This window comes from Clarias gariepinus, chromosome 15, assembly GCF_024256425.1.
Source record: "Clarias gariepinus isolate MV-2021 ecotype Netherlands chromosome 15, CGAR_prim_01v2, whole genome shotgun sequence".
Classification (NCBI taxonomy): domain Eukaryota; kingdom Metazoa; phylum Chordata; class Actinopteri; order Siluriformes; family Clariidae; genus Clarias; species Clarias gariepinus.
The window spans coordinates 8827741-8855492 of NC_071114.1; the positions used below are offsets into that span (position 1 = coordinate 8827741).

Sequence of the window (27752 nt, forward strand, 5' to 3'; positions counted from 1 at the left end):
AACATGTGGGCATTTGGCGGTTATGGATCAGCATGTTGGAGACCCTGGATGATACGACATAAGCGTATCCTAAGTCGTAACTGTCAACGTAGGTGCGATCCCCTTTAATAACCCACTTGTCAGTAACGGTGAAAGGTGAATCATTTTAAAGTTCCTAAAAACACGCGGGAGTGCAATAGGGTAGCGAGAGTAGTGGTTGAAAAAAGGCAGCGCTATTCATTAAAAGCACTGTTCATGTTCAGCACGAGTGAATCTCTTCAGTAGTGGCTGGCTGCTGCTTTGTCGAAACTTGTGTTAATTACACAGCTGATTGCAATCTCGACTAGGTAACTTCAATCAAATTCCTCTTCTAGGAATGATTTAAAGCTTGAAAAAGGACTAAGTTCAGAATGCATCCTTGCTTACTATTGCGCTACATATAGCATTTTTTTTTTCATGAGTTTTCTCTTTGTACTGCAACGAATCCTCTCTACCCGACAGCAAAACCAAATGAGTCTAAAATGAAGGACTGTATATTGAACATTGAACAGGATGTGATCAGATATGGAGATAGTCAGACACTTAAGTAAGAAGTCGGAGCAGTTCCCCTCTCATCCTGTCTTGATCTCTTCTCTGCAGATTGGAGTTGTTGGATCTGATACCAAGTGCATTCTCATTTGAGCCTTTGCTCAGCATCTAAGAAAGTTTTCAGCCTTGCAGGTCATTGAATTTTCTGTTCTGGTCCATTTTAATCACTTTCCTGGCATGCTTTGGGATTCGCACATATACTGCAATAAAACCTACGGTCATATTTATAGTACAGTCATTAGACTAATCAGACCTAGTACATTTCCCAGCTGTGTTTAAGGGTAGACTTAAATGTGAGCAAAAATAGCAGAGCATCATGCTCGATGTTAGTGTAGCTTTCAGTGCAGATGGCTTCTCCATGCTCTCGAGTCTAATAACTGTGTGTTTTAAGATGATCATATTATATAACCGATATTTGAACTAGAACTCCGTATAGTGCGGCTTTAACAGCCTGAACCCCATTATTACTAAAACTGTAGAAATGTTAATAGACATCACGGAGCACAAAGAACACTACTGTTTATGTAGCCTAAATAATATAAAATGTTGCAGATCTGAAACAATCGGCTAGGATGAAACCACATCAGGAAGCTTGAAGTATGTGTATTCAAGAGCCTACTTAACATTGCACACGTATTTCTGTGCCATCCTATAGAACCATTATTTACAAATACACTATATGGCCAAAGGTTTATTTGACTCCAACACCATGTGTGATTCATACTTCTCAAGTGATCCAATGGATTAACTTGAGAAGTACAGTATGATTCTGCAAGATTCCCAATTGTGTGGACCAGGTTCAAGTCCCAGCTTGTGCACACTCCCTTGAGATTTAAGAGAGCATTTTAAAAGGCTCAATTAATTAAGGCTGTGGGTTACTGATCGGAAGGTTGGAGGCTCAAGCCCCAGCATCGCCAAGTTGCAACTGTTAACCCCATCTGCTTCAGGGGGCACTTTATCTTGGCTGACCCTGCACTCTGACCCTAGCTTCCTAACTGGGATATGTGAAAAAAATAAATAACGCGTACCATTAAGATTTGGTACCCATTCTCTAGTGTAATAACCTTCATGGGCCGGGGGAGGATTTGCACAGGGGCATTAATGAGGTCAGGCAAGGGGACTTGTGGCACATACAGCATCGCAGTTCATCCTAAACATGTTAATTATGGTTGAGGTCAGTGTTCTAGTTCTTCCACTCCAACCTTGGCAAACCATTTCGTCTCGGAGCCCACTTTCTGTACATTTTCATGCTAGAACAGGTTTGTCTCTTAGTTCCAATAAGGGGGAAATTGTAATACTACATCATAAAAAGACACTCTATATAGTTGCTTCAACTTTTGTAGCAACACTTTTATAAAAAAAAAAAACCCTGATATGATGGGTGTGATGGTCATTTGTATAATTTGATCATGAGGACAAACAAAAGTAAATCTCATAAAAGTCAAGATTTTAATTAGTGCTTATTTACGGTAAGTCTTGAGCCACCCTTCATTTTTTCATATTAAAAAAAAGCAATTACATGAATTGACTAATTAAATGAAATAAATAGGAAAAAACTTTTACTTCCATAGGCTACAAGGTGCCCAAAAATACAGTGCATCCAGGACGTATTCACAGGGCTTTACGTTTTTCCACATTTTGCAACAGTATATTACAGCCTTGTTTCAAAACTGATTCAATTTATTATTTTTCTACAATTCTACAAACAATACCCCATAATGACACCATGAAAGAAGTTTGATTTAAATCTTTGCAAATTTATTAAAAATATAAGTATTCACAGCTTTTGCCATGACACTCAAAATTGATCTCAGGTGCATCCTCTTTCCACTGATCATCTTTGAGATGTTTCTAAATCTCGATTGGAGTCCACCTGTGGTAAATTCAGTTGATTGAATGTTATTTCCAAAGAAACACACCTGCCTATATAACGTCCAACAGTTACCAGTGCATGTCAAAGCACAAACCAAGCCATGAAGTCCAAGGAATTGTTTGTAGACCTCTGAGACAGGATTGTATCCAGGCACAGATCTGGGGAGAAGCACAGAAAAATCTCTGCAGCATTGAAGGTCCAGATGAGCACAGTAGCCTCCTGGTAACCTACAGTATGTCTAAGCAAAAGCATTGACGACGGTGACATAAGCCTTTGCATACAGTACACATCACCAATCAGTCTAGTTTTCAGGTAAATCCTACTAAATCCAGAAGGCTGAGATTTGCAGTCTTTTTCAGTCATCCCTTTATACCAATATGACTTTTAAACATCACTTCAGAAGCCTCTGTGTAATAAGTAAGTGCGTCCCTGAATTCCCGCGCTGTGGAATGTTTTGTCTAGACTAACGGCACTCTGAAATCTCTTCTAAAATATCCAATGCAAATCAGTTGGGCTTGAGGCTGCATCTGAGCAAAGTCGTCTTTGGCAGTCTCACGATCTCGCAACTTCGTTTCCATTCTCGCCGCCATCAGCTACACGCGTAGCTTTTATGTCCCCCCCCCCCTCCGTCCCTGTGGGAGTACTGTGCCAAGAGGCTGTATCTGCAGTGTGTTGGCATCGAGCCCATTTCCCTCCCTTGCTGGGATTCCATAACATTCTGTGACCCTACCTGGCATAGTGCACAGTTTATGAATGTGTGGCGCGGTCGGAGCGGGCCCAGGCCATTAGTCTAATTCTGGCAGTAGGAACCAGCATGTAATGAATCAATAGTTGTAATTGAGTGAGAGATAATTAGCCGGCACCGATGGCGCACAACAAGAAATAAATACACTCGCACAAACACGCAGGCTGTGATTTAAACAGATGATAGGTTTATTATTTGTTTAATGCTTTAGTTCACTTCTAATGCTTACGTCCACTAATTGAGGCAGTGTGTCAATTTTAGATTAGAGTAACCAGATTTGCGTTCTTTATCGTTTGATTAGCGGGTACGTTTTACAGGCTCCCCAATGGGTCGAAACTTTGCTTCGGCTCCCAGCGCTCATTTTTTATTTTCCTATCTTTATTTATGAGGTTCTCAGCTGTTAAGCTGGAAATTTACATTTACATTGCATTTACTCATTTGGCAGATGCGCAACTCTGGGAAGGAGGTAGAAGGCAGCGCGAGCCGTTGATTCGAGGTGAAAATTCTCTCACCAACTTCCAGGCACTAGTACAAAGTGGTGATCGTGGCTGAAGAAAGATTGGTCACCACCAACACTTGACAAGACAATGATTCCGACCCTAGTCTCCATCTTTGCTCTCCCTGATATTCACGATACTTCGCTTAACGCACAGTGCCAATTTCTGTCATTCCTTTACAGCCAAAACGTACAGCACTTGCGCTCCTGATAGAAACATATTATTCAGTTCCCCCTTGTCGACTGCGAGGCGAACAGAAATCGGGGCACACGTCCTAATTCTTTAAAACTCACCGTTTTTCCATTTTCTTTCGGAAAGACACAGCATGCTGGACATTTTGATGAGTTTGCCGGGGTTATGAACTGTAAAGTAAACTTTATGAAGCATGCTCAGTGCGATTACATCCATTTGTTTTCTTAAAACGGTGAAGAATAATGATCCAGCAAATCCCAAAGTGCTGAATGTTCGAAAATGCTCCTGCATACAAACGCGGACCTGAGGTCATTTTTTTACAGGCTGTTCTCACCTCTAGCATGTAATAGCTGATTTATTTATTTTATTTCAGTTGCTTTCATTAATCAGCATTATGCAGTCTCAAATTGAAAGTACAAAGCCTTCAGCTGAAGTAAATATTAAATATTAATGCGTTCACATTATTATTTAAACATATTGATGTTGGTTGGTATTTGCCTGTGGGGGATTAAGCATTAATATATTATTTTCTATTTTAAGGAATATATGAATCAGCATACTTTTATATCCAGACTTTCTGTAGGGAGAAGCTTGAACAAAAGAATAATTGGACAACGAAATGTACGAGAAAACATTTCCTATCAGTCTATTATGAAAAGTCTGAAATCCTCATGTCCGCTCTTCCCAATCCTCCTTAACTTTATGGTTATCTATAATTTAACGGAATGAGCTCTTGGTCAGAGTCTGCAGTTTTTAAACTGACTGCAGTCGAATCAGAGATTCCCTACTTTTTCACTTTTCTACTAATATACCGTGGGCCGTCATTCCCTATGCGCTATACGCCAAAGACGGGTCTTTCCCTTTGTGTCGAGGCATTTTACAATCAGAGGTTATCATCTTCAGGTTCTTTTGCATTACACCAACACACAGACTCTTTAATTTGAATCGCGCTTTGGCATGAAGCTGGGTGCACTGATGAGAAATTAGCTCCCCGTCCAACCTCCACCCGTGCTGATTGAAAAGTCTGATGATGGAGTATTTGAAGCCTGTGGAGAACTCCAGCCACGATTAACATTTAAACGAAATTCATCCGATGCCTGTAAGGTCTTCGGTTCCCTTCAAAGGAGCCGGCTGAGGAGAAAGCGACGCACTGATGTATATAAACCTGTTTGAGCTCTCCAGTTTCAGAGGGATCGTTCTGTCGGTGGAAAATTCAATTTCCATTTAAAGCTCAATCTGCGATTAATCTTGGCCCAGGACGCTGACATTTAAGTTTAAGCTGTTATGTCACTACCTACTGTAGTGGGCAAAATCCTAAACATGGCAAATTCTTCAATTCATATCGTCCTAGTTTTTAATATATATTTTTTTTAATTTTGGTAGTAATTCAGGCTTATCTGTAATGGAATTTACACACTTAATATTATGCACAAGGGGTGTTCGAGTCAAACTTTTGATTGTGCAGAATAAAAGAACAGTTAGGAGAATAAAAACCTTTTATTATTATAAGAACCTTTATTTTTCTATACAGTCCCTTTCTACACCAAAGCACTTATTTCAGCAGTTTACTAGTGCTGGATACTACAGGAAGTCCCCTACTTATGAACGAGGGACCACGTCTGTAAGTCGGATTTGTTTTTAAGTCCAACAAAGTGAGTCTTACCTTCTTACCTTTGAAACAAATATACGATATGACTCTGCACCATTAAATTGCGAGGGGAATTCCAAACTTCATTTTGTCTCAGAGCTGTTTTCCACTGTATTGGACTGTGAACTCCCAGCCGAGTATCTGTAATGTGCAAGTTTTGTTGGTAAATGATTGTGTGCACAGTTCCAAAAGACAGATGTGTCTCTTTTTGTGACAAGTTGGCAACAAATTATTTGTCCATTTTCAAGGATCAGGTGTTTGACTTCTGAATGTTCACAGGAACGACCGCAGTGGGCTCCGAGCCACCTTGGCCAGGATCATCATTCACAGACTTGCGGCCTTCTTTAAAAGCTTTGCACCATTCAAATATTTTACTGCGGCTTAGAGACTCATCTCTGTAGTATGCTTGCAGTCTTCTGTAAATGTCAAACGCCTTTATTCACGAGAAACTTCATCAGAAGTCCCGGATTGTTTTGAACGCCCATCGTATATTGCAAGAGACTTATTTAAAAAATGCCCTCCTATTATTGGTTTGTATTGATTTAGATTACCTCACTTTTACCTTGCTATGAAAACCCTCAGTCTGTAAGCGCAAGACTATAAGGCAGCAATAAATCGTCTTTTATGGCGATGTCTAAGAATCATTTGACAGATTCACAAAAGTTTGGAGAGGGCATTTGGATGTCTGCACTATTTATCTGAAGCGGAAACTAGACGGAATACACAAAGAGAGGCCGTCCTCGGTTAATAAATCATCGGCAGTTCACGGGTAACTTTGAAAAGAGTTGGTCAACCCTGAAATGTCTCCCACTGAGGGATTTCGCAGATCATTTGTATCATTAACTGGGGAAGTTACTCTACTGTGAGGCTTTTTTCTCCTGCTGAAAAGCTTAAATTATCTTTACTAGGTAGCTGAATTATTAAACGATTATCACATAGGATTGCGATATGATATTGATTGGTAGCTATGTCTTGCTAAGGTTCAGATAATAAGAGATTATGATGTTAATGTGATATGTTTTTGATGCCTAGAGACAAAATTAGTTTGAATGGAGTTCCAATTTCATGTTTGGAGTTTAGCGCCCCAATCGGAAGCTGGAATAATTATATAATGTACATATAAATATATACACACAGACTATGACACTATGACGACCCTATCGTCACTCGTTTTGGAACCGTTACAGCTGCATTGGATTTATTTTTCCGCAAAAGGTTCTAAACTGAAAAAAGATCCATTGTACGAGGGTTGGGCCGGGAAATGATCCTTGCTTTTTAATACGCTTTGTCCATCTGTCAACAACCTTAAAACAAAGTGTGTCAGAAATGTTAGTGTGGTCAGAAGTATGCGGACGTGCATCGTCATGCAAGATTACAAGTCCCTTGGATATCAGTTCTCTGCGTTTAATCCAAAGTTTAGGCTTTAGCTCATCAATAAGCGTTGCACTGTAACGATCACTTTTGATTGTTTACCTTTTTTTCTGATAATGTTTCAATACTGGCCCTTGAAAATCCCAGAAAAGTGTAAGCATCAATTAATTTTTTAGCTGATGGATGACTTTTGAACTTTTTCTTGGTCGGCGATTGAGGATGCTTCTATTCCTTACTCTGCCATTTACTGTCAGGCTCGTAGATCATTTCTTCTTCAGAAACCTTACTTTTAAGGAAAATAAATAAATAAATGAATCTTTCTGGTTGTTAAAGTGTTGTAAACATTACAACATTATCAAATAAGATTACATTATTCTTTGCCACGGTAGGTAAGTAAGTCTTATGATTGATCACTGAAAGCATTATCATTACCTACAGCAGTGCAGTAATGTTTGCCAACACTTACAGAATTTCATTTATTTTTAAAGGATGAAAGATTTTACTTTAAATTCTTGCTAATTAAGATTAATGTTGTGGAGTCGAGTCTGAGATGCAAGTAAGTCTCCATCAGTGTCAAAAAAATAAGCAAACCGTCATGTTACAGAGAATGCCTTCCTGCAAAGCCTTTCATTCTGTAGACTTTGTGTCTGAAAAAATAAAGGTCTCATATTTTACTATTTCCTGAACAAGACTAACAGCGCCCCCCCCAAAGTGTCTCTCTTAATGTTCCAGCTGAAACACCTCCCGGATAATACATTTATCACACCTCAAACTCCCTCTCGTTCACTCCTCTTCAGAACATGCCGTGTCTGTGTCTATGTAAATGAGCTACTGTTGAGCCACGCCCCTGCAGGAAAACATCAGAGGTTTGCACATCTGGAAAGAGCAAACCAGGAACAAGCCAGAGGAAAAGAATCTTCTTATATAAGGTCACCTTAAGGGGGAAATTTAATTGAAAAGCAGGGCATGTTGTTTGTTTGTGCATACTGCAGTCCCAGCTGAATGTCTAAAAATGACTAAAAAGTGAATTTTGCATAATAGGTGCCCTTCAAATTAACAGCTTCACTTCTGACTTCTTTCTAAATTGCGAAATAAAGACTCGCAGCACAAATGTTACTGCATCAACAATTACACATTTTTACAATATCTGGAATGTCTGTCTGCCATAGAAGTCAATACTATAGAGATATAGTAGTAGAGCTTGATTAGTATATTATTATATATCTTGAAGTTACAGTATTATAGGAATTAATCATCAGTTCTGATAAAAAAAATTAAAAAAAAACGTTAAACACAACTGTAAGGAATAAAATCAAGTAATGCACGGCATCCTGACGCACAGTGTAACATCTGAACAACGCTGATTATTTTTTTTTAAGAGCACAGTTTGTCATGTTTTTAATCAATGCAAATTGTATGGATTCATTTTTAGTGTGGTACAGTATAGTCTAGGACCGAGTGACGGTTCTACCTGTATCCGGACCCTGATGTTTTTATTTATTCAGTGTACATATATATTTAGTGCATTTTATATATTCAGTGTACAACACGGGTTGTTTGAGGAAACAAGAGCAGTCTGAAGTGAGGGGCGTATACAATACCCGAGTTGAGAGCCCAGTAGGGCAGACCAACAAAAGTCCTTTTACATTCATTTTCAGCGCAGCAATGTGCAAATAAAGATTCATTAAAGATTTATTACATATTTGTATTCCACACAAATACAAGGAAATATACATGGCCATCAAAATTCAAATTGTGTCCACATGTTTAATATAGTTACTATTATTAAAATTCTATGGACATTTTATGTTGTTTATTTTTGCTTAGACTTACAGTGACCACATATATAGAGATCTGAATCTTAATCCTAATACTAGACATGAAATTTAGACCACAGTTTGATAGAATTTTTTTATTTATTCCAGGGACACCCCCAGTGCCATGTTTTACCGAAGGACTCGAAACACTCTATGCCTTTTAAAGTAATGTCTCGCCAAAGAAAAAAGTGAACCCCTTAAAAACTGGCTCTGAAATCATTGATAAAATCACTCCATAGACTATAATAGGGTTTCTTGAGTGGAGACACGCTGATTCAGCAGAAAAATACCTGCGCACACTCCAAGAAACCGTATATCAAGACAGAGAGCCAGGTCTCCTGCCCTGTATAAACCTTTAATATAGAGGGTTGTTCAAATTGATTGGTGGCTATTAAGGGTTGTGTGTGATCTGACAAAAGTAAAAACACAGATTTCTTTTTCACATTCATTTTGGACTCTGGTATCGGGTTACATTCTCAGATTGTGAGTCAGGCATGCAGGCACAGGTGTAGCTAAGACAGACCTCGTCTCTCACACACACAGGAACAAAGTGAATGGCTAGTCCTTATGGCCTATAAAAATAAGCCGTTTCACGCTTTGGCCCAGGAAAACTGATCGATCCATAGTTGATTGATTCATAATTTCTCCAGGAATTGTCTGTAGACAGTTTTTCTCACAGAGACCCAGCAGCCCTACTCCTAATGTATCAAAAAGCCAATCTGGATAGATCTTATTTACTGCTAGTCGAGTTGTTTTAATAGTCTCTATTTCCTGGACTAGACTTTGTGTTTTAAAGCATTATACTTAGACTTTGCTACAAAGTTTTTACAAATTTAATAAACATGTACTTTTCTTGGAGTGTTGGAGATTCAGATTTGTCCATGCAAAAGTCATATTACTTTTATCTTGGATTTTAATTATAATATATTTCATTATATTCTCACATCATCGGTTCTACAGTATACTGCAGTGTTCTGAGCAGTGATTTTTGTAGCAATATTTGGCCTTTCTCACACTTTCAGCAGCTGTCAGTGAAATATCTGCTCAGAGATGAAAACTAAATTCTATGTTGAGACCCAACAGGAGTGGGGGGAATAAAAATCCATAAAACTAATTAGGAAAAGGAAGTGTCTCTACTCACTTGTCAGTCTTGCTGCTTGCCGTAACTTCTTGGACTAGCATTGGGGAGTTTGGGAGCATGGCTTGTGGGGAAGACTGAGTTTCTGAGCTGTTTTTGATTTTGAGTTTGAAAAAACAGCTCGCTTCAGCAAAATCCTGCCGGTATCTTTAATTATCTTTAGTGCCTCGGAAAATGCTTAAGATTTCCAAATCGGTTATGTTGACTGGAAAGGGACTTGAAAGAAATTTGACTTGGCAGCTGATGAAATTACAATTTGTTGTCGAACATACATTAAATAAAAATGAAATGTAATATACAGTAAAGCACGTACAATTAATATAAGGAAACGGCAAAAGCAGGCTGTGTGTAAACGTGTAATCGGAGAGAGGTATGTGGGGTATTTTATGTTGGTCTAACTTGTAATGTATTTGTAAGGAAACAATAATAGGGCGTCCAAGTGACGCAGTGGTAAAGTGCTCGCCCTATCACTCGGAGATCGCGAGTTCGATTCCCGGGTGATGCTGTAACCTTTCGCAGCCGGAGGTCTAGAGAGAGCTGATTGGCCGAGCTCTCTCAGAGGGGAGGGAGGAGTGGTACTTAGTGCTCCCACATCAATTACGGCTCTACGGCCAATCAGGTATACTAATAAGTCTAATAGTCTATAGGAGTATTAATTTAAAAAAATATTGATTTTTTTTAAACCTGAGCTTGAATTACATCAGGATAATTATAAAATTTATATGTAATACTATTACATAGGACTTTATGTAATCTTTAAAAAGTGATTATAGTACGAGGGGCTTTCAAGTCAGTCCAAGATTTTTGGTTGGGATTGTGCAGAATATAAGAACTCGGGTATAAGAGTAAAAGCTACCTTTATTTCTCTATATAATTCCCTGCTGCACTTATGCAATTATCCTAGTGTTTCAGTAGTGCTTGGGTACCAACAATGTAGAAAGTTTCCCAGTGATCCGTGATGCGTGATCGGACTGCCTTCGTCCTGTCTGAAACACTGGCCTCCAAGAAACTCCTTAAACATGTTAAAAAGGCTTGGCGAGAGATCAAGATTGTTGTGTGGATGTTGCAATAATACCCAGAAGAGTTCCTTACAATGTGCAAGTGGTGCTGTGGGCAACACCAGGCTGTGCATTGTCCTGCAAAAGCAGAACACCTTTGATGAAAAAAATCTTTTTTCTTTTCTTATTTTTCTTCTAAGTGCATTCCACTTTCCGAATGCTTACAGGAGCGACAGCCACGAATGCCAAGCCATGTCTTTAAAACATTTGCACTATTTGGCTAAGAGTCTCACCACTCTACTGTGCTCGAAATCATCTGTAGACATCAATCGGTTTTACTCCTTTCGTCTCATCACAAGTCCCTGGTCACCATAAACCTGTGAAGTGGTGCGGTCGTATGTCTTTGATGCTGAATGATCTTGATGAATGATGTTGTTTTCTTGTCACATGTTTGTTGTACTGTTGTTACGGGTGTTAAAGAGAGCAATAAGGAAGGGAAGATGACGACTAATTATCTCTCCTGCAATTTGTTTGATGTGTTCCAGTTAAGTGCTTTCCTCTAGTCATTGACCCAGAGCAGATCTGGATGTGGTAATTGGTCCATAAGAAAGCTAAAAAAAATAAATAAATAAAAAAAAAAACCTAGAGACAACAAAAACAGAAACATGGTAGCAGCCTTATGGCAAGGGCTTTTTAATCTGTTTTCAAAAGATTTGTAGCTGCCTGAATTAGATCTCTACGTTGCACAGTACTGTTTGGGCCTTTTTTTCTTTTCTTTTCTTTTTTTTAATTAGACCCTTAGGGCACTGACATGCAATTTGCTATGATATGTGGTTTATGTTTTATATGTTCCGCTTTGACGTTTTCAAAAGCAAGGATGGTGCAAGAACTGCTGCAGAAGCTTCCCATGTGGTTCATTTTAGTTTTTTTTTAAAGGAGTCTCAAAAACCAACTTTTTTCTTACTCAAACGTAGGCCACTGTTTGCAGGGTGAGTCATTTCCCCTTTAAGTTTTAGGGAGAGACTAGACGTGGGCAATAGGACAAAAATATATTTCACGATAGGAAATAAGAAATGTGTGCTGGCATACTCTGGCTGGGAAAAAAAAAGGATTTTCCGTTTCAGAATAATCGAATTATTGCCTTGCATTAGGCAAAGAAAACATTAATATATAAAATAATTGGAATTGAGTTAAGAACTTGCTGGTGATCCGACATTTATTCTTTAGCTCTTCAATAAGCATCTCACTATAACGAGCACTTTGGATTGTTGAACCTTTTTTCCTGATAATGTTTCAATACTGACTCTTGAAAATCCCAGAAAACTGGAAGCAACAATTTCCAAGCTGATGGTTGACTTTTGTACCTTTTCTCGGTCGTTGTTTGAGGACGTTTCCGTTCCATACTCTGACGTTTACTCTCAGGCTTGTATTGATGAATCCATGTCTTGTCACCACTAACGATTCTCGTTAAGAAACTTTCCTCTTTCTTAGAGTATCGGTCCAAGTTGTGTTGGTAGGTATCTAAACGCTCCTGTTTATGCTCTTCCTGAGTCGTTTCGGCACCATGTACACCCTCAGTCACTGCTCACTGCCCTTCTTTCATGCAAATTACTCATTCTAATGGAGCACCCATTTGTGCACGTACCACAGTTACAAATGAACTGATGTAAAATGTTCACACCTGCACAGCAGTGACCAGGGAACAGAAAGTGCTTATAAGACGGTGCGGCCAACATAAGTTTTAATATAACCAAGTGCAGATAATTTTTGACTCACCCTCATAGGTTTGCTAGGAACCCTGTCTAGATAAAAAAAAATTATTGAATTTTGGAAATAAGGGGAAAATGTACGTTGTGTGAAATCTAATATCTAATCGACTGCTTTCGGTCAGAGTTTGTAATCGTCATAAAAACATTAAATGTTATAAAATGATTTGGTGATAATTGTGATATCTCACAAAACTCCATTGTGATGTAATTAAGATAGAGAGAAAGAGTTCTTTATTGCTTTATTGATCCCTGAGGGAAGTGTGTTTGTCAAAGGCCAAAATCCTAGATTACGAGGACACACACACACACACACACACAGGCACACAATCAGACAAGTTAAGTCAATTTTATTAGACAGTAGGTTGAGATTTTATTTATTATTATTTTTTAAAGAGACGATTATGTACAGTGACAGTAGAGCAAACCATGATCAGTTCCTGCCACTAAATTGATCACATTATTGATTATTTTATCATTAATTTAAAGTCAGTTATCGTGTAGTATTTTGTAATCCTATTATTATAAAAATATTTCTCCCAAATGTTTTGTTCATACATCATCTCATGTCTCGGATGCATAAAGCTGTATAATTGTGAGCGACTGTTACTAGTTTCTGATTATGAACAACTTGTTAATGGATCTTTAGCTTCTCATGCTGCTTTCAGAGGTACAGAAACTCGCTCTCGGTGCCTGTTCTGAAGTAAGACGACTAATCCGCGTGATCCTTAGGTGAAACTGTTCCAGAATCCCCGAATTGTATACCTTAATCTCCACCAACCTTTACCCATGTGATGCTGAGATAACAGGGTACATTGTGCTGTCTGTTTTATGGATTTTTTCAAGAGGCAATAAAAGGGAAAGATTCTTTTTTTTTTTTTTTTTTTTAAGTTAGACAGATGGGCAGTTTAGATGATGTGGGACTTATGTGTCTGACTGAAAGTAATGGGCAAATAAAAAAGGAGGGGTTCAGTACTTGAAAAGCACTTGAGCATTTGTTTCAGTCATAAAATTTGAAGGGCATCACTTTTAGTTAACGCAGTTTTCCTGATTTATTTAAGTTCTTCACAACTTCCTTTAGGTCTGAACTGTTTATTCTCTGCAGTCATTTAAATGTCATTCTTTTACCGTGCTCCAGAACCCTAACATGGAGATGCTTCATCTGTTTTTGCCAACAGGTCAGGTGACCAATGCTGCTATTGTTCCAGCCCCGGGGAACATGTTCCTACCCGACAGTCGACCTGGCATCCCGTTACCCCGCTTCAGCCGGCATCTGAACAATTCCGAGCACGCCGAGGGAGCCGGAACGGGAGGAATGTGTCTCAGGCTGGCCGCCAACTGCCAGGTATTGTGTATGCTTAGGAAAAATATGTCATTTGTATGATGGTGATTTATCTCAGAAATCCAGATGTACCAATTTATTTTATAGGCTCTTACTGATTTACTATTACAGTTATTAATGATTTACATTTATTGTAGAAGCTTTTTCCCAATTGCCAACCTGGCGGTGCATGTCAATTGAAAAATCTGTTTCAGGGGCGGAGATTCTTATTCAGGACCTGTTATGCAAAATATTTAAAAATCGAATTGAGGAAATAATGCAATGCAAAGTAATTTAAAACGATGAGGAAAAATGTAAGGCCGTTCAACTCAAACATGAGGGGGTGTGTTTGGATACCATCAAGGTAGAAAGATTTATTAGTCCCATGACCAGAGCCATGATCTGATTGCCTGCTTCTGCTCCAAAACGCTGGCCTCCCAGGAACTCCCTTAATGTCCCAAACATGTAAAAATGGCTTGGAGTGAAGTCAGGGACTGTATGGTGGATGTTCGACACATTGGATGTGTTCATCATTCACGGACATATGGACTTCTTTAAAAAACGTTTGCACTATTAACGTTTTACTGTCAGTTCTCCTTCATTTACAAGAAATTTCGTCACAAGTCCTGGTTTGACTTGAATGCCCTTCGTACATTCCTGGCTTTTTTAAAATTTATTTTAGTTTGCCTCAGGCTTAAACGAGCTGATAAAATTTTTTGCCTGTAGTGATCTTGTATAAAAAGATAAAATCTTCACCTTCTTGATCAGATCTGTTCTCTAGTGGGGATGTGGCTCAGCAGTACCTCATTTACATAGATGCTGAAATGGCTCGGTTGGGGAAGGAGTGAAACAAATGCAGTTTGAGGCATGATAGAATGTGTATCTGAGGGTCGTTTCATCCGGAGCATTAACATAAAAATGTTTCGCGACCTCTGATGCCTGTGTTAACTTTTTAAAGAAATAGTGTAATATGGGACCTTTAAACACGACGGACCTCGCACTTTCAGTTTGTATACTAATGAACGCTTAACCCATTTGTAATTTGTTCAGAAACCATCTGGAGTGTTGGATTCATTTCCCGGTCTGTTGTTTTTTATTTGCTGTCATGCTGTATATCCCAGACCTCAACATGCAGCATTACGAGATAATCATTGTTATTCGCTCCTGTGAGGACTCATAACATTTTAGCTTATCGCTGCAAAAACGTCTAAATCGTATTTATCCGACAAATGGTGCCATGGTCGTTTTTAAAACAGTGTAATTATTTTGAGCATACTGTGTTGGGAAAAACATTTAGGTGGTATAGGAGACGTTGTTGTTGCACAGTCAGGCGTTTCCACTCGTACACTAGAGTATGATAAATGCTACAGTATTGTTAACAAACAGCTGTTTACGGTCCATCGGTAATCCGTTCGACGTCGAAATCAATTATAGGCTCATAAATAATGTGCTTTTTCCAGAGTGTTCAAATTGCCTGCCACCTGCTGTGTGTTTACTGCCTTCTATTGGCTCTTTAACATTTCCAGTCGCTTCACGTTCTCCTCCATGTATTCTCTTGTGCTCCATGCCTCAACGCTGTCTAGCGCTGTTGTTTGCTCGACTTGCTTACTTTAAAGCTAATCCCCATAGCCTGTGGAAGTATTGTCATCTTTCCAAAATAAGCCTTTTTCTTAAAAAAAAAAAAAATTCTAGAAAAGTCCTGTACGGTGTCAGAATGCCTAAAACTATTGCTTAGGTAAGTGAAATAATGTGTAAAGAATCACATTTTTGTCATCACTATGAAAATGCAAATGAATTTAATTATAGGGTTATATGAAGGAAAGTTATTGCTAAAAGTTTAGTATGTACAGTTTTAGAAACAGAAAGGTCATTACAGAACACAAAGGATTTAACCTGGAGGTTCATTTACTGTAATTCAATAGAAATTATTTTTATATACATACATTTTATATATACACAGTACTGAGCAAAAGTCTTAGGCATAATATTATATGCTGTACCAAAAACAAAATAGTATAAGACAGACCAGTTTTTAGATGGAAACAAAAAACCTCCTGGGATTTGCACAGAAAACGATATATAAACTATTCTTATAAAACTGCGCAAATCTGTGTCTAAAACTCCTGATTTTAAACAATGAGTTTTTACTTCAAATATTGACTGTTTATTTTATTACTCTTTATTGCTCTTTATAGAAGTTACTTTTAAGCAGAAATGTTTTCCAAAGCATCTTTTGCTTATGCCATATTTTTGTATGTGCACAAGACTTTTGTACAGTACTATAGGTAAAACATCTGTTAGGTTTTTACTGAGCATGCTGGAGAATATGAGTTCTTCTGGTAACTTTTTCAAACTCGCTCCTTTCTGTTTCTATGCAAATCCCAGGAGCGTACATTAGGTTTTTTGTTTCCATCTGAAAACTGGTCTGTCTTGTACTTTATTTGTTTTCTTAGTTTCTTAATTTTTAAGTTATATTTGGAAATACTGAATGATTTTGTAAATAATTATGCAGACATAATAAACATATAACAAAATTGGTACAGCATATGATATGGTGCCTAAGACTATATATAAATGACTATATGTGTGTGTGTGTGTATGTATGTACGTACAGTATGTATGTATGGGGGGGGGATTAATGATGTGTTTATATCCAAAAGGCTAGTCAGTTTATTGTTTTTTTTTGTCCACTTAAACAGTACAACAGTAGTTTGTCAAAGATTGATATATACTGTGTATATATATATATATATATATATGTATATATATATATATATATATATATATATATATTATTTGAATCAAATATGAGACCGCAGCATAAGCAGTCGTTCCCCAACAGCATGGCTTTCTCTCTCTCTCTCTCTCTCTCTCTCTCTCTCTCTCTTTCTCTCTAAAAAAATGCATGTTACCTAGAAAAAAAAAGTACAATATCTTCCATTCCACTTTCCTATCGCAGAATACATAGTCATACACCGTATGATATAAAGTGAAATGCTTATACGACTGCTGATAACCTCAAGGTTCAAAAGAAAAGTTTCAGTGTGAAAATTTAGAAATATAAGAAATATGTAAATAAACTTTAGATGTAAAGGACTTTTAAATTTACATAATGTACAAGCAATAAAAGATATATATATATATATAAGGCATATAGCCTTGACACTGGAGACTCCTTCCGTAAATTAATGTCTGCTTAAAAATGTTTCATTATGTCATCAAGTATATGCCAAGTATATATACCTTTTTCCTATTGGTTGTGCACTTATAATAAAGTATAAACGTAAGGAGAGCGATGATATGGGGTGGTGGACGCTGTGGTGTGGAGTGTGCTCCTGCGTAGGTGTGTTTACAAAACCTTTACTGCATTAGGGTAAGTGCCTTATCGACCATGCCGTTTTGTAAGTGCTAACTCTCGCACTGTTGAACTGATAGGATGAAGCTGATGCATGTGAGCTGACACCCTTGATTGATTGTTGGACAGACTAAGATAACCTTCCTGGACGTTCAGTAGATGGAGCCACTTTTATACAGATCATAGCTGTCTACATTAGACAGTCTAAGAGGAAAGGACAAGGATCTGCATACTGTAGAGTTTTTTATTTTTATTTTTTCAAACATATTAGAAACTTTATACTGTATACAGTAGATGTTTAGTTTCTGAAATGCATCTAGGAATGTATTAAGCATGCACCAAAATTTCAGATACTGGATTTGGAAATGTGAAGTTCATTTTTCCCCCTACAGACATATTATGTTTAAAAGAAGTTTTAGATCTACAGTGATTTGACAGACCGCTTTATTCAGAGCAACTTTTAGAAGTGCTTTGTAGACTCCATCAAAAGCGTACGCCCTGTTACTTTAAGTAGGTCAGGGTCTAAGGATTCATATTATTAAGCTAAAACCATGTTATAACCCTGTACCAATAACGATTCGGTACAACCGCAGAAACTAGACATGTTTGTTTTTTTTTTTTCCTGTGAGTTTCTAGTGAAGAGGTAAGTCTTCATTCTTCGTTTGCAGACAGCAAGTGACTCAGCTGTTCAGACAGCCAGGGGAAGTTTATTCCACCACCTGGGTGCCAGTACTGAGATTTATACATACAGTCTATATCCTGAGCCTTATTGCTGGAATCCAGTGGTGAAACAGGGCTGGAGTCTAGAAGGGAAGATGGACAGAAAAAAAGACGTTATCAACATTATATAAGACCTGCTGGTTTAATATCAGTGTTTCGGTGCAGAATTCTGGACATTCATGGACACTTATTCATGCACATATCCACATTTCTATGTTTATTTCTTTACTCGTTGAACATAAGTCACTTTTATGCATACAGTATTTGCAAGCCCCCCCCCCCCCCAAACATTTCTATTTATATTTAAATCGAACTTCACTAAACTAAAGTTTCTATATTTGTACATCTCTTCTCCATATCAGTACAACTAGGTTTTCTTATATTTTTTCTTATATTGTATATTTTGTCTATCTTCTATAGATAAATTTAGCTAAGATAAGAAAAAAAAAAATTCTGTTTTATTTCTTTTTATTCATATTTATTTCCTATTAATAATCTTTTTACTTTTAATGTCACGGGCGGTCGTTTAAGCATTTCACTGCATATCGTACTTTGTATGTGACAAAAAAAAAATTGATTTGCTTTGAATGGACAATTAAAAATTCTACAAAAGCAAAAAGTCAACAGTACTTGGATGCAAATCCAAAACCCTACAAAATATAAATTTTTTGCATAATATTTCCAAATATTTCATTTGACCACCTATAGCTTTCATTACGGCTCACAAAGTGGTGGCTAATTCATATTGGAAAATGATTCCAGAACCACTCTTTCACAATTTGAGTCTGTGAACATCCCGTGTCACATCAGGGAAGAGAAAATTCAACTGATTTGATAACTTGGTCATTTAGTACATTGAGGTCATCAACTGACTTAATTTTATTGCCATGTAATGTAGACCTGATCAGCTAAAGCAACCCCAGATCATACAGTAACACTTCATGTGCTCATGGTTCAGGCATAACGTCAGTCTGGACTCATCAGACCACGTGGCATTTTTCAATTGATCCAAAGTCCAGTATTTATGCTTTCTAGCAAAGTGAAGCCTTTCTTCTGATGATCAAACACTAACAAGTGTTTTTTTGTTTGTTTGTTTGTTTTTGTAATGGACACTTAGGTGTTTAGTCCCAATCCTGTTCTCATCACATAGTGTGCATACAGAAAAGCTTTTAATTTTAGTACTAAACATGGCTTTGATTTCTACTGCCAGTTTTTGTACAGTGTATCTTGATCGAATGTTTAAGTGATGTTTAATCACGATTCATTCATGCTTACACAATTCTTTTTCCCCCCTTTGTTTCTTGTTTGAAGCTCAAGGTTCAGTGCTGTCATTCCAGCTTTTAATAATGTTAAACATGTTTGTTTGTTTTTTAAACCCAGTATGATTACTTTGTTTGATGCAGGTCAATAATTTGACCCTCTTTTATCCAAGATCAAAAGATCAACAGTAGTAATCAATGATTTATCTAAGAAGCAACTAATCAGCTAAACTCACCTACCTAATAGTTATACTGTATTCAAGCCATAATTCTTGAATAAAGTACAGTATTCATAAAATGAAAACACTCGTCAGACTGCTTCTTGTTCATTAAAAAAAGATCCAGTGCCTGATGGTTCGTGATGAGAGACTAAGATAGGAGAGACTGTTGATAACCATCTCTTAATAACCTGAAACCTGATGTTGATTAATTTTCCTATGTATTAACTCTTGTTGGTAAATAATAGCTCATGTGTTATCTTTTCACAGATTTATATATTCAGCTCTTACTGTATGGGACTGATGTATTTTGATATATTTAGTTTAATAAGAGTTTGAATATTCTTTTCTTTTTTTTTCAGGACTCGGGGGAGACATATCTGGAGAAGGCAGACCGCCTCCATTCTCTTATGTGCGCTGTAACAGACAAGGTGGGTGAGAGAATCCGGATCAGTCCTGTTCTTTTCTATTTGCCCCTCCTGTTACTGGAATTTGGATGGAGCTAAAATTGTGACTGATGCTCCAACTGCGACTTTTAAAGTATTTATATCTTCATACAAACCGAACCGAACTAGTGCACCTGTGATGAACAAGCACTGATTTATGTCCATATTTCCAGAAGCTGTGGTTATACAGATAACATTTCTTTCTTTCATTCTGATTAGAGATCGCAGCATAGCCGATAAGATGTGTTTACATGCACAAAGCGTTTAATTAGAATAAACCTTTTACTTTTTTTTGACATCCGCAAAGTGGTTCTGCCCGCTGTGAACCTTTAAACCTGCCAGAAATATAACAGAAGAAGACTGGAAATTTAAATTATTCAGTAGGCGATGACGACTTAGATGGACCCACTTTGTGTCATGGGAACAACATTTGCATTTCTGCTGTTCTTTCTAATTAAGGAGCAATCTCAGTAGTACATACTGCTCCTGCAATTTTTAAACAGGAGCAGAGTGCAAGAGGAGCTTCCCAGCTCATTAAGGACGCTTAAAGCTCTCTTCTGGGAACTCGCAACCTCACCTAAAGTTACCCCCGTGTGCACACAGAATTTCTTTATTCCAACAAGCGAGAAATGATCAGATCAGAAGTGTTTACCTGCCCAATATTGTCCTGTTAAACAGATTGTCAAAGGTTTACACCACACACTTTTATTCTGAACAGGCCGGGTCAGGTCAGGCGGTTCCGATTGAGGTTTTTACACGATGCGGTTTTTATTCTGATTGGGGTGTTTATTTTTGAAAAGTTTGGGTCTATGGAAACAGTGTTAATCATGCCCATAACAATCTGACTATCTAAAGTTCCATAGAGTTATGTTTTTGTTGTCTAGCTGAGAGTATTGGTTCTCCTCGGGTTGCTAGACAAATCATTGCTAGTTGCAGCAGCGGCAATTGTTCCTGTTTGTACCTTAGTTGGCTACAAATAATGTTATTTGACCTCAATGTTATTTATTTTCTTGCATTGTTTTAAATTAATTTGGATGTTTGTGGAGAGATGGCTTAGACGGCTAAAGTTATATAGCCATAGGTTGTTGGTTTGGTCATCTAAGGATTCAAGGTTCGAGCCCCGCCCTCAGTGACTTGCCACACCCCATACTTGTCATCCACTACATGCAGTGCTGGTCCCATGTCCGGATTGAAAAAAAAAAATGGGGTTGCGTTAGGAAGGGCATCCGGCGTTAAAAAAAAAAAACTATGCCAAGGTGTGTGCAGATCGAACGGTGTGGCGACCCTTTTGACAGGAGCAGCTGAAAGAAAGCTTAAATGTTTAAGTTGTGTTTATAACTCTCTTTGAGCTTCCTTTATTAAGCTGGATATGAACAGATTTATTCATAAATTATTTGTAGAAGCGTTTGCGCAAGAAATTTAGAAAAACATGTAAAGATTTAACAGTTAATCGGCTTTAGATCCTATAATTTGCATCGATTATTAAATGTTTATGTATGGATTATACTGTCAGTGGTGTATTTCTATAATGTTTACAGCATTAGGCAGATTCCAAAATCCAGAACGACTTACAGAAGCACTCTGTAATCTCAAAAACACATCCTCCTGCTTGTTTACAAGGTCAGGGCCTGAAAGAAACATTGAGGGGAAAAAAAAATCACAAATCTCATTCATTTCATATTATTAGCATGTGAAGAATATGGGGAAAATGAACGAATGTGAGATAACACAAACTGATAGGACAAATAAAAACAAATCATTGAATTCTAATGAGAAATGCAGCCGTATGAGCAGAGGACGGGGCGGTCTGTCTGAGCATAGTCCTAAACCGTGAACAAACCGAGGATTAAGGTCACACTAATGAGTAAACATCATTAAAATACCGGTATGATTTTTTTTTTTTTTTTTCTATTCTAGACGATAGAAGCATTTTAACCTTGTGTGGCACTTCCACCATGTTCTCCAAGACACTTAAAAGTAGTTTTTTTTATTCTGTAGTGCTTGGTGTCTATGATATATATATATATTTTTGATTCTTTGCATTTTCATAATTTCATTTATCTTAGTTCACATTTTTTGTAATTTGTCTTTAGATTTTTCTTTTGCTTTTCAGGTTGCAAAATATCTTATATTGTTTATAGAAGTAAGTTAAAAATTTTTTTAACCATTTAGAAGTCATTTTATGAAATGGAGACACCAAACGCAAGGGAACGTTGTTAGGAGCATGTTGCACATGTTGCAGCTGATCAAGAAACACCTGAATGGAAGGAAGGCATATTAACTTTGACAGACATGGGCCCCAGGTTAAAATTTTAATACTGGTTGTAATATGTTTTCAGTAGCATGCTTAATCAAAAAATACAGTACATCTAACAAAAATGTATATTATTGGAAAGTTTTTTTTTTTCTTCCTAGTGTAAGAAAAGTGGAACTCTATATTATACAGTAGAACTTTGGATTGTGAGTTATTTGGCCAACGAGCAAAGTCTTGATATACAAGTAATGTAGTGCATATATGCTTTGTCTGCCGAGCATCATGTGACCACAACTGAGCCAATGGCTTTTCTCTCTTTTGCGCTGCGGGATTGTAAGTAATCTTTTCTCCCATGCCCAGTCCCAGTGCACAGGCGTGACTCGTATAGTTAACATCTGTGTGCGCATGTACTGTGTATTATAGCATTGTGACCACGTGTGTGTAAGAGAGTTTTTTATTTTGTGTCCAATTGTAGTGACTGTTCTTTAGTTGCTCTACTGCAACAATGACCCAAGTAAGTATTTTTGGGTTGTAGAACAAATCATCAGACTTAAGGGAGAAATTCACTTTAATGTACGAGTGCTTTGATATAAGCACAAACGCTTCCGGGAACAAATTATACTCACATACAAGTTTAACTGTACTGTGTATTCTAGATTCATTACATATAAAGTGAAATATTTATTGATAATTACGGTTTACAGCTCATTAAAATAAAAAATCCAATATATCAAAATATTTCCTGAGATCAGTCACACAAAAAAACACAATTCAGAAATATCTAACGACGGTTGATTTATGCACTTAGTACTTGATCAGGGCTTCTTTTGCAGGAATTACGTCGTCAGTTTGTCATGGCATGGAGGTAATCGGCCTTTAGCTCATCAATATTTTTCTTTACTTGTATTGAATCTATAATACAGTATATGATTCAAGTCTATAAAGTATGATCTAATGAAAAAAGTTTTGCATTTTAAATTACAAAACATGACTTCTACTTTACAGAGGTCATGATGTATCCTGAATTATTAACTTAATTAATTCCTTGCTTTTTTTATTCATTTCATTAATAATTTTCATAAATTTGCTTGTAATATTCTATTACAGTGTTATTTAAGAAAAACAGAAATTAAACTGAAATGACTTGAACATTAACGCCCTGAGAACCTACTATCCCTAATCCTACCTGCTGACTACAGAAAGGATTATTGCATGATATAACATAGCCTCCGAGCTTAAAAACTCCAACCGCGTCGTTCTTATAACCTTCACGCAGTCATTTTATTCAAGCTCTTTACCCAGGAGACGTGCTCACAGCAGCCGAAGTGGCTCCTTAACCTTTTGACCTTTTGGAGTGAGAGCCATTTTTTTTGTGAGGCGGATTTTGAAACATTTTGTCTCTATGGGACCTTCTCCTCTGTGCCTAGCTCTGAAGAACTCAAAGTGCCATTAAGTGGATTAGTCACGCTCAATCAAAAAAGGAGCCGCATCTTGCGGGCGGCCCGAAAGCCTGTGGTGTTTATTTGAAGGAAATGCTTAAAATAAATAAATTAACGGAAAGTGGCAGAGTTTTCTAACCCGCTCCCCCACCCTTCGCTTTTGCTTCTTAATCTGTGGGAAAATTGCGTTGCTGTCCTCCACCGTTTGCCTGTGCTGCGGAATTCTCTACAATAGGAATGTCGATATCTGCTTTTTAATAAAATATCTCATTTTTAATAAAATTGAGGAACAAAGATTTATATATGTCTATACAGAGTGAGGCAAAAAATGTATACACACTTCAGTAAAAGAAAATTAGCAGGATATACATTTTAGTATTAGTATAATATAAATAATATCTTATTATGATCATAATATTACCAAAGCAATACATTTATTATTAGAATATTAGAAATATTAGAAAAAGGTTTTTCTTTTCCTGAAGTGTGTAATTTTTGGCTAACTGTGTTTATTTAATTAAATATATGATTTATTTGTATTATAAACATGCAATGTTGGGAAAAAGAAATGTGTGACGAACTGGTTGGAGGAAACAGATTGTGTTATGCAGTTTTGTAATTTCAAATCTCTTCAATGGGGCGAGCACTGCATGCCGTGGCTGGGTTGTCGGGGGTGTGGCAAGGGCTCGAACCCGGATCCTCTGATCCAAAAATCAACAACCCAGAGTCTTAGCTGCCTGAGCCACCACTCACACATCTCATATTTAATGTGTTCTCGTAAAAAAATAGTTCCCCTCAGTCATCTTATTATCCATGTTAAACGTGCCATTATCTCACATACCCGGGTAACCACGCTGCTACGTATTATGGGATGCCATTAGGGTAAAAAAAATTAGTAATGCATTAAAATTTCTAGATTTAATCACATGCACTAATGCGTAAATATTGACAGCCCTAATATAAACTCCTGTTTTGTTTTTCCCTTTCAGAGCGTGTTCGGTGATGGCGAGAACACGAAGGTACGCGTGTCAGAGTTGGAAGAAGAAGTGAGGACCCTGAAGAAAATCAACAAAGACCTGTACGAGTTTTCCACACAGCTCCTGACAAAGCCTAATTAGAAAGAGTTACCTCTCTTCACCCGGAGATGAATTTGCTCAAATGAATTAAAGTTCAGTGAAATTTGCTCTCACACAGTGATGCGATCAGTTTTCTATGTCGTTTTTGAAATTCTCCAAACACATGCCATGAGGTCTGCCTTTGTGTGAAAGATTTTTTCCTTTTTTTTTTTTTTTGTATTCATCATGTCCATGTTTTTGTATACTGTTTCTACATTTATGAAATGCAGAACTGACCGTCATGCAGTCAATAAAGCACGGAACAGAATTCATCAATAATGCAAAGCTATTTTATTTTGTTTGGCAAAAATTAATTTCCTTGCCTTGCTTTATAATCTGTGTTTGTGCTTATTGTCTCTCTCTCTCTCTCTCCCTCTCTCTCTCCCTCTGGAGCAAAATACAGTTCTCTCAAATTACAGAATAAAAAAACAAAACTTCACATCTAATTTTAAAAAAGACAAAATATACCCTTTATCCAGTGGAAATGGGTTTCCACTTGTTAATAGCCACCTCAAAGTTTACTGCAGTGGCCCTAATGTTCTTTCAACACCTTTCTGTTCATTGCAGCTTATTTGCAGAAAAAGAAAAAGGATTTTCCCTGGCAGATGTCAACATCTTTCCTCTTACACTTGTTGTTGCACTTTGTGTGACCCACGCAAGCACATTTCTCCCGTTTTCTAGTTTCTCCTGAATCAATAAAAAGCACCAATGCAATCTCACCTTTTTTTTTTTTTTTTTTTTTTTAGAAAACATTCTTGTTCAGCTAAATAACATTTCGCTGTTCCAAACATACGAAGCCCTGGATTTTTATCAAGTTAACTCATTTAGCCTTTGTGATGTAGATCTGAAATTTCAAATCTCAACGACTTAAGCAGGATGTGAGGAAGGCTGATAACCAGTGCCTGCACTCATCACTTTCTTTTTGAATTACACTCTTTCACCTGTTCGTGTTCACAGCGCAGGGAATTGCTTTTGTACGCGTGCATCGCCTTCAGTGTCCTCCTATGCATTTAGGCAGCAGAGGTTTATTGAGAATCGACATTGTGTGAAAATGGCAAATGCAGGAAATTGTGTGTGGGGTGGGGGGGGGGGGGGATGGGGGAGGGGAGTATAAGAACTTTTTTCAGCGTATACACTTTGTCTTGTTTCTTCCTTCTATCTTATTTTAATATTCTAATAATAGCTTTAAGCAGAACATGTTCTAGTATTTGTGATGATCTTCACCAAGTAAAATAACAAAATGCATGTGAATGGGAAAGCTTGATTACTAACGAACGCGACGGCTCTCGCATCCTGCTGATTACTGAAGCCTGACCAGCTGTGATACAGCTTACAAAAGCGATGCTGTTTTCTTCCTGCTCTTATTCAACTCAGGAAAGAAACACTTCATGCTAGATTTTTATTGTTGTACAGTAGGTTGCTATTCCCACGTACACATATCCTTAATGACCTACTATGAGAAATGCGATATAAACAACACGGTTCCTGCATGACTTTCCCTAACAACTCTGACATCACAAGTGGGCCGCTTTAAGCACAAGAGAATGAGGAGGATCTAATCCGGTGCTCTTTCTATATATCGCTGTTGTCGGTAAGCATCGTGGCGACGAAGCAGCCTCCTGCACGATTTGGTCAAAAAACAAAAACATTTTAAGTATGTACAGAGCAGTCTTGGCTGGCTCATTAACTTCTCTACCTAGCAGAGTAAAGGATTTCAATTACTTCACCTTTCATGTTGAGTAAATCAATTTTGTTTATGAAATATGAAGTCTTTTGTTGGTTCTGCTGAAAAACAAGTGGCACTAGGTGGCTTGGTGGTTAGCACTCTACCCGTGCACCTCCAGCCTCGGGTCTGTGTGCATGTTCTGAAAAGCTGAAAAATACAATTGCAAAATGCCTCCTAGTTGTCAATCAATTTAAAAATAATACCTAGTTAATTACAGTTAAAGACTGAATATTCAGTTTTAAAATAATTAAAAGTGTCACAATTTTTAAATACTTTGATTTGTATTATAAACGTGGAATGTTGGACAAATGCATGACAAACTGGTTACAGCAGTTAAGGAAACAGATTATGCTGTTTAATAATCTCTCACATGGAAGAACATTTGAAAACCGATTGCACTTGTGACCGATCTTACACATTCCCACAGCCATGCACCTAAAAGTGGAGGATTATAACAGCTAAGAGCCCCATGGTGTGAAAGTCAAGGAGTCCTCATATAGCGCATCATAACCTTGAATGACCCACATCATCACCTGTCGCGTTACAGACTTGATCGCTGTTGTCATGAATGAAAACGAAGTGGATGATTTACTCCATCATTATCTTTTACAAATAAAAGTTGATCAACTAACATTATTATTAAAATACAAATTTTATATCTTCATTTTATTCTGCCCTTGCTACGTATATTTTATTCTGTATTTAATTGTGTTTATGTTTCAAGTTAGAGTTAAATAAAATCCAACTGATTGCTTAATTTCCTCTTTTTGCAATGTGTGATAGCGGTCTTGCTATCAGAGGCGTCTAATCTTATTTACGAGATTTGTGCGGAAAAACAATTCCAAATTGTTCCAAGGGCTTCGAATAAAAAAAGAAAAAATAATCTCTCCTAAAAACAACTGGGGAGGAAAAGTTCAGTTGCTGTTTAACTGCCTAATTAAGCAGAGATTGGCTTTATATTTGCTTTAACAAAAGAGACCTGCCCCTTTCATGTAACCTCATTTAATCCCCAAGTTCTCTTCCACTTGCGGCGATGATGGTGAGAACTCATTAGCTTTTATCAGCCGATGGAGGCGTGTCCCTGAGAGATCAAATTGAAAGGGGGTGAAAAAAAAATGAGGCCAGCAAAGCGAGGTTTCATCCAGACACCCATCAACGGAATGGCTCTGCTCGAGGGCTCTTCTGACTGTCAGCCAAATTTAAAATGAGGAAGGCATTTAAACACTCGTAAACACACGTTAAGGAGCTCATTCTGCATCAGCGTTACGATCGGCATTAATGTGCACA

At 37.5% G+C, this 27752-nt stretch overlaps 1 protein-coding gene across 1 annotated transcript in view; it reads left to right on the forward strand.

Moving 5' to 3' along the window:
• The window catches only part of wdr18 (WD repeat domain 18), an 87750-nt gene extending 62732 nt beyond the window's left edge, over nucleotides 1–25018 (forward strand). The window contains exons 8-10 of the mRNA XM_053512624.1: nucleotides 13791–13957; nucleotides 19848–19916; nucleotides 24614–25018. Coding sequence (XP_053368599.1) covers nucleotides 13791–13957; nucleotides 19848–19916; nucleotides 24614–24742 — 365 coding nt within the window. The 3' untranslated portion in view covers nucleotides 24743–25018. The remainder of the gene's footprint in view (nucleotides 1–13790; nucleotides 13958–19847; nucleotides 19917–24613) is intronic.
• The last annotated feature ends 2734 nt before the right edge of the window (nucleotides 25019–27752 follow it).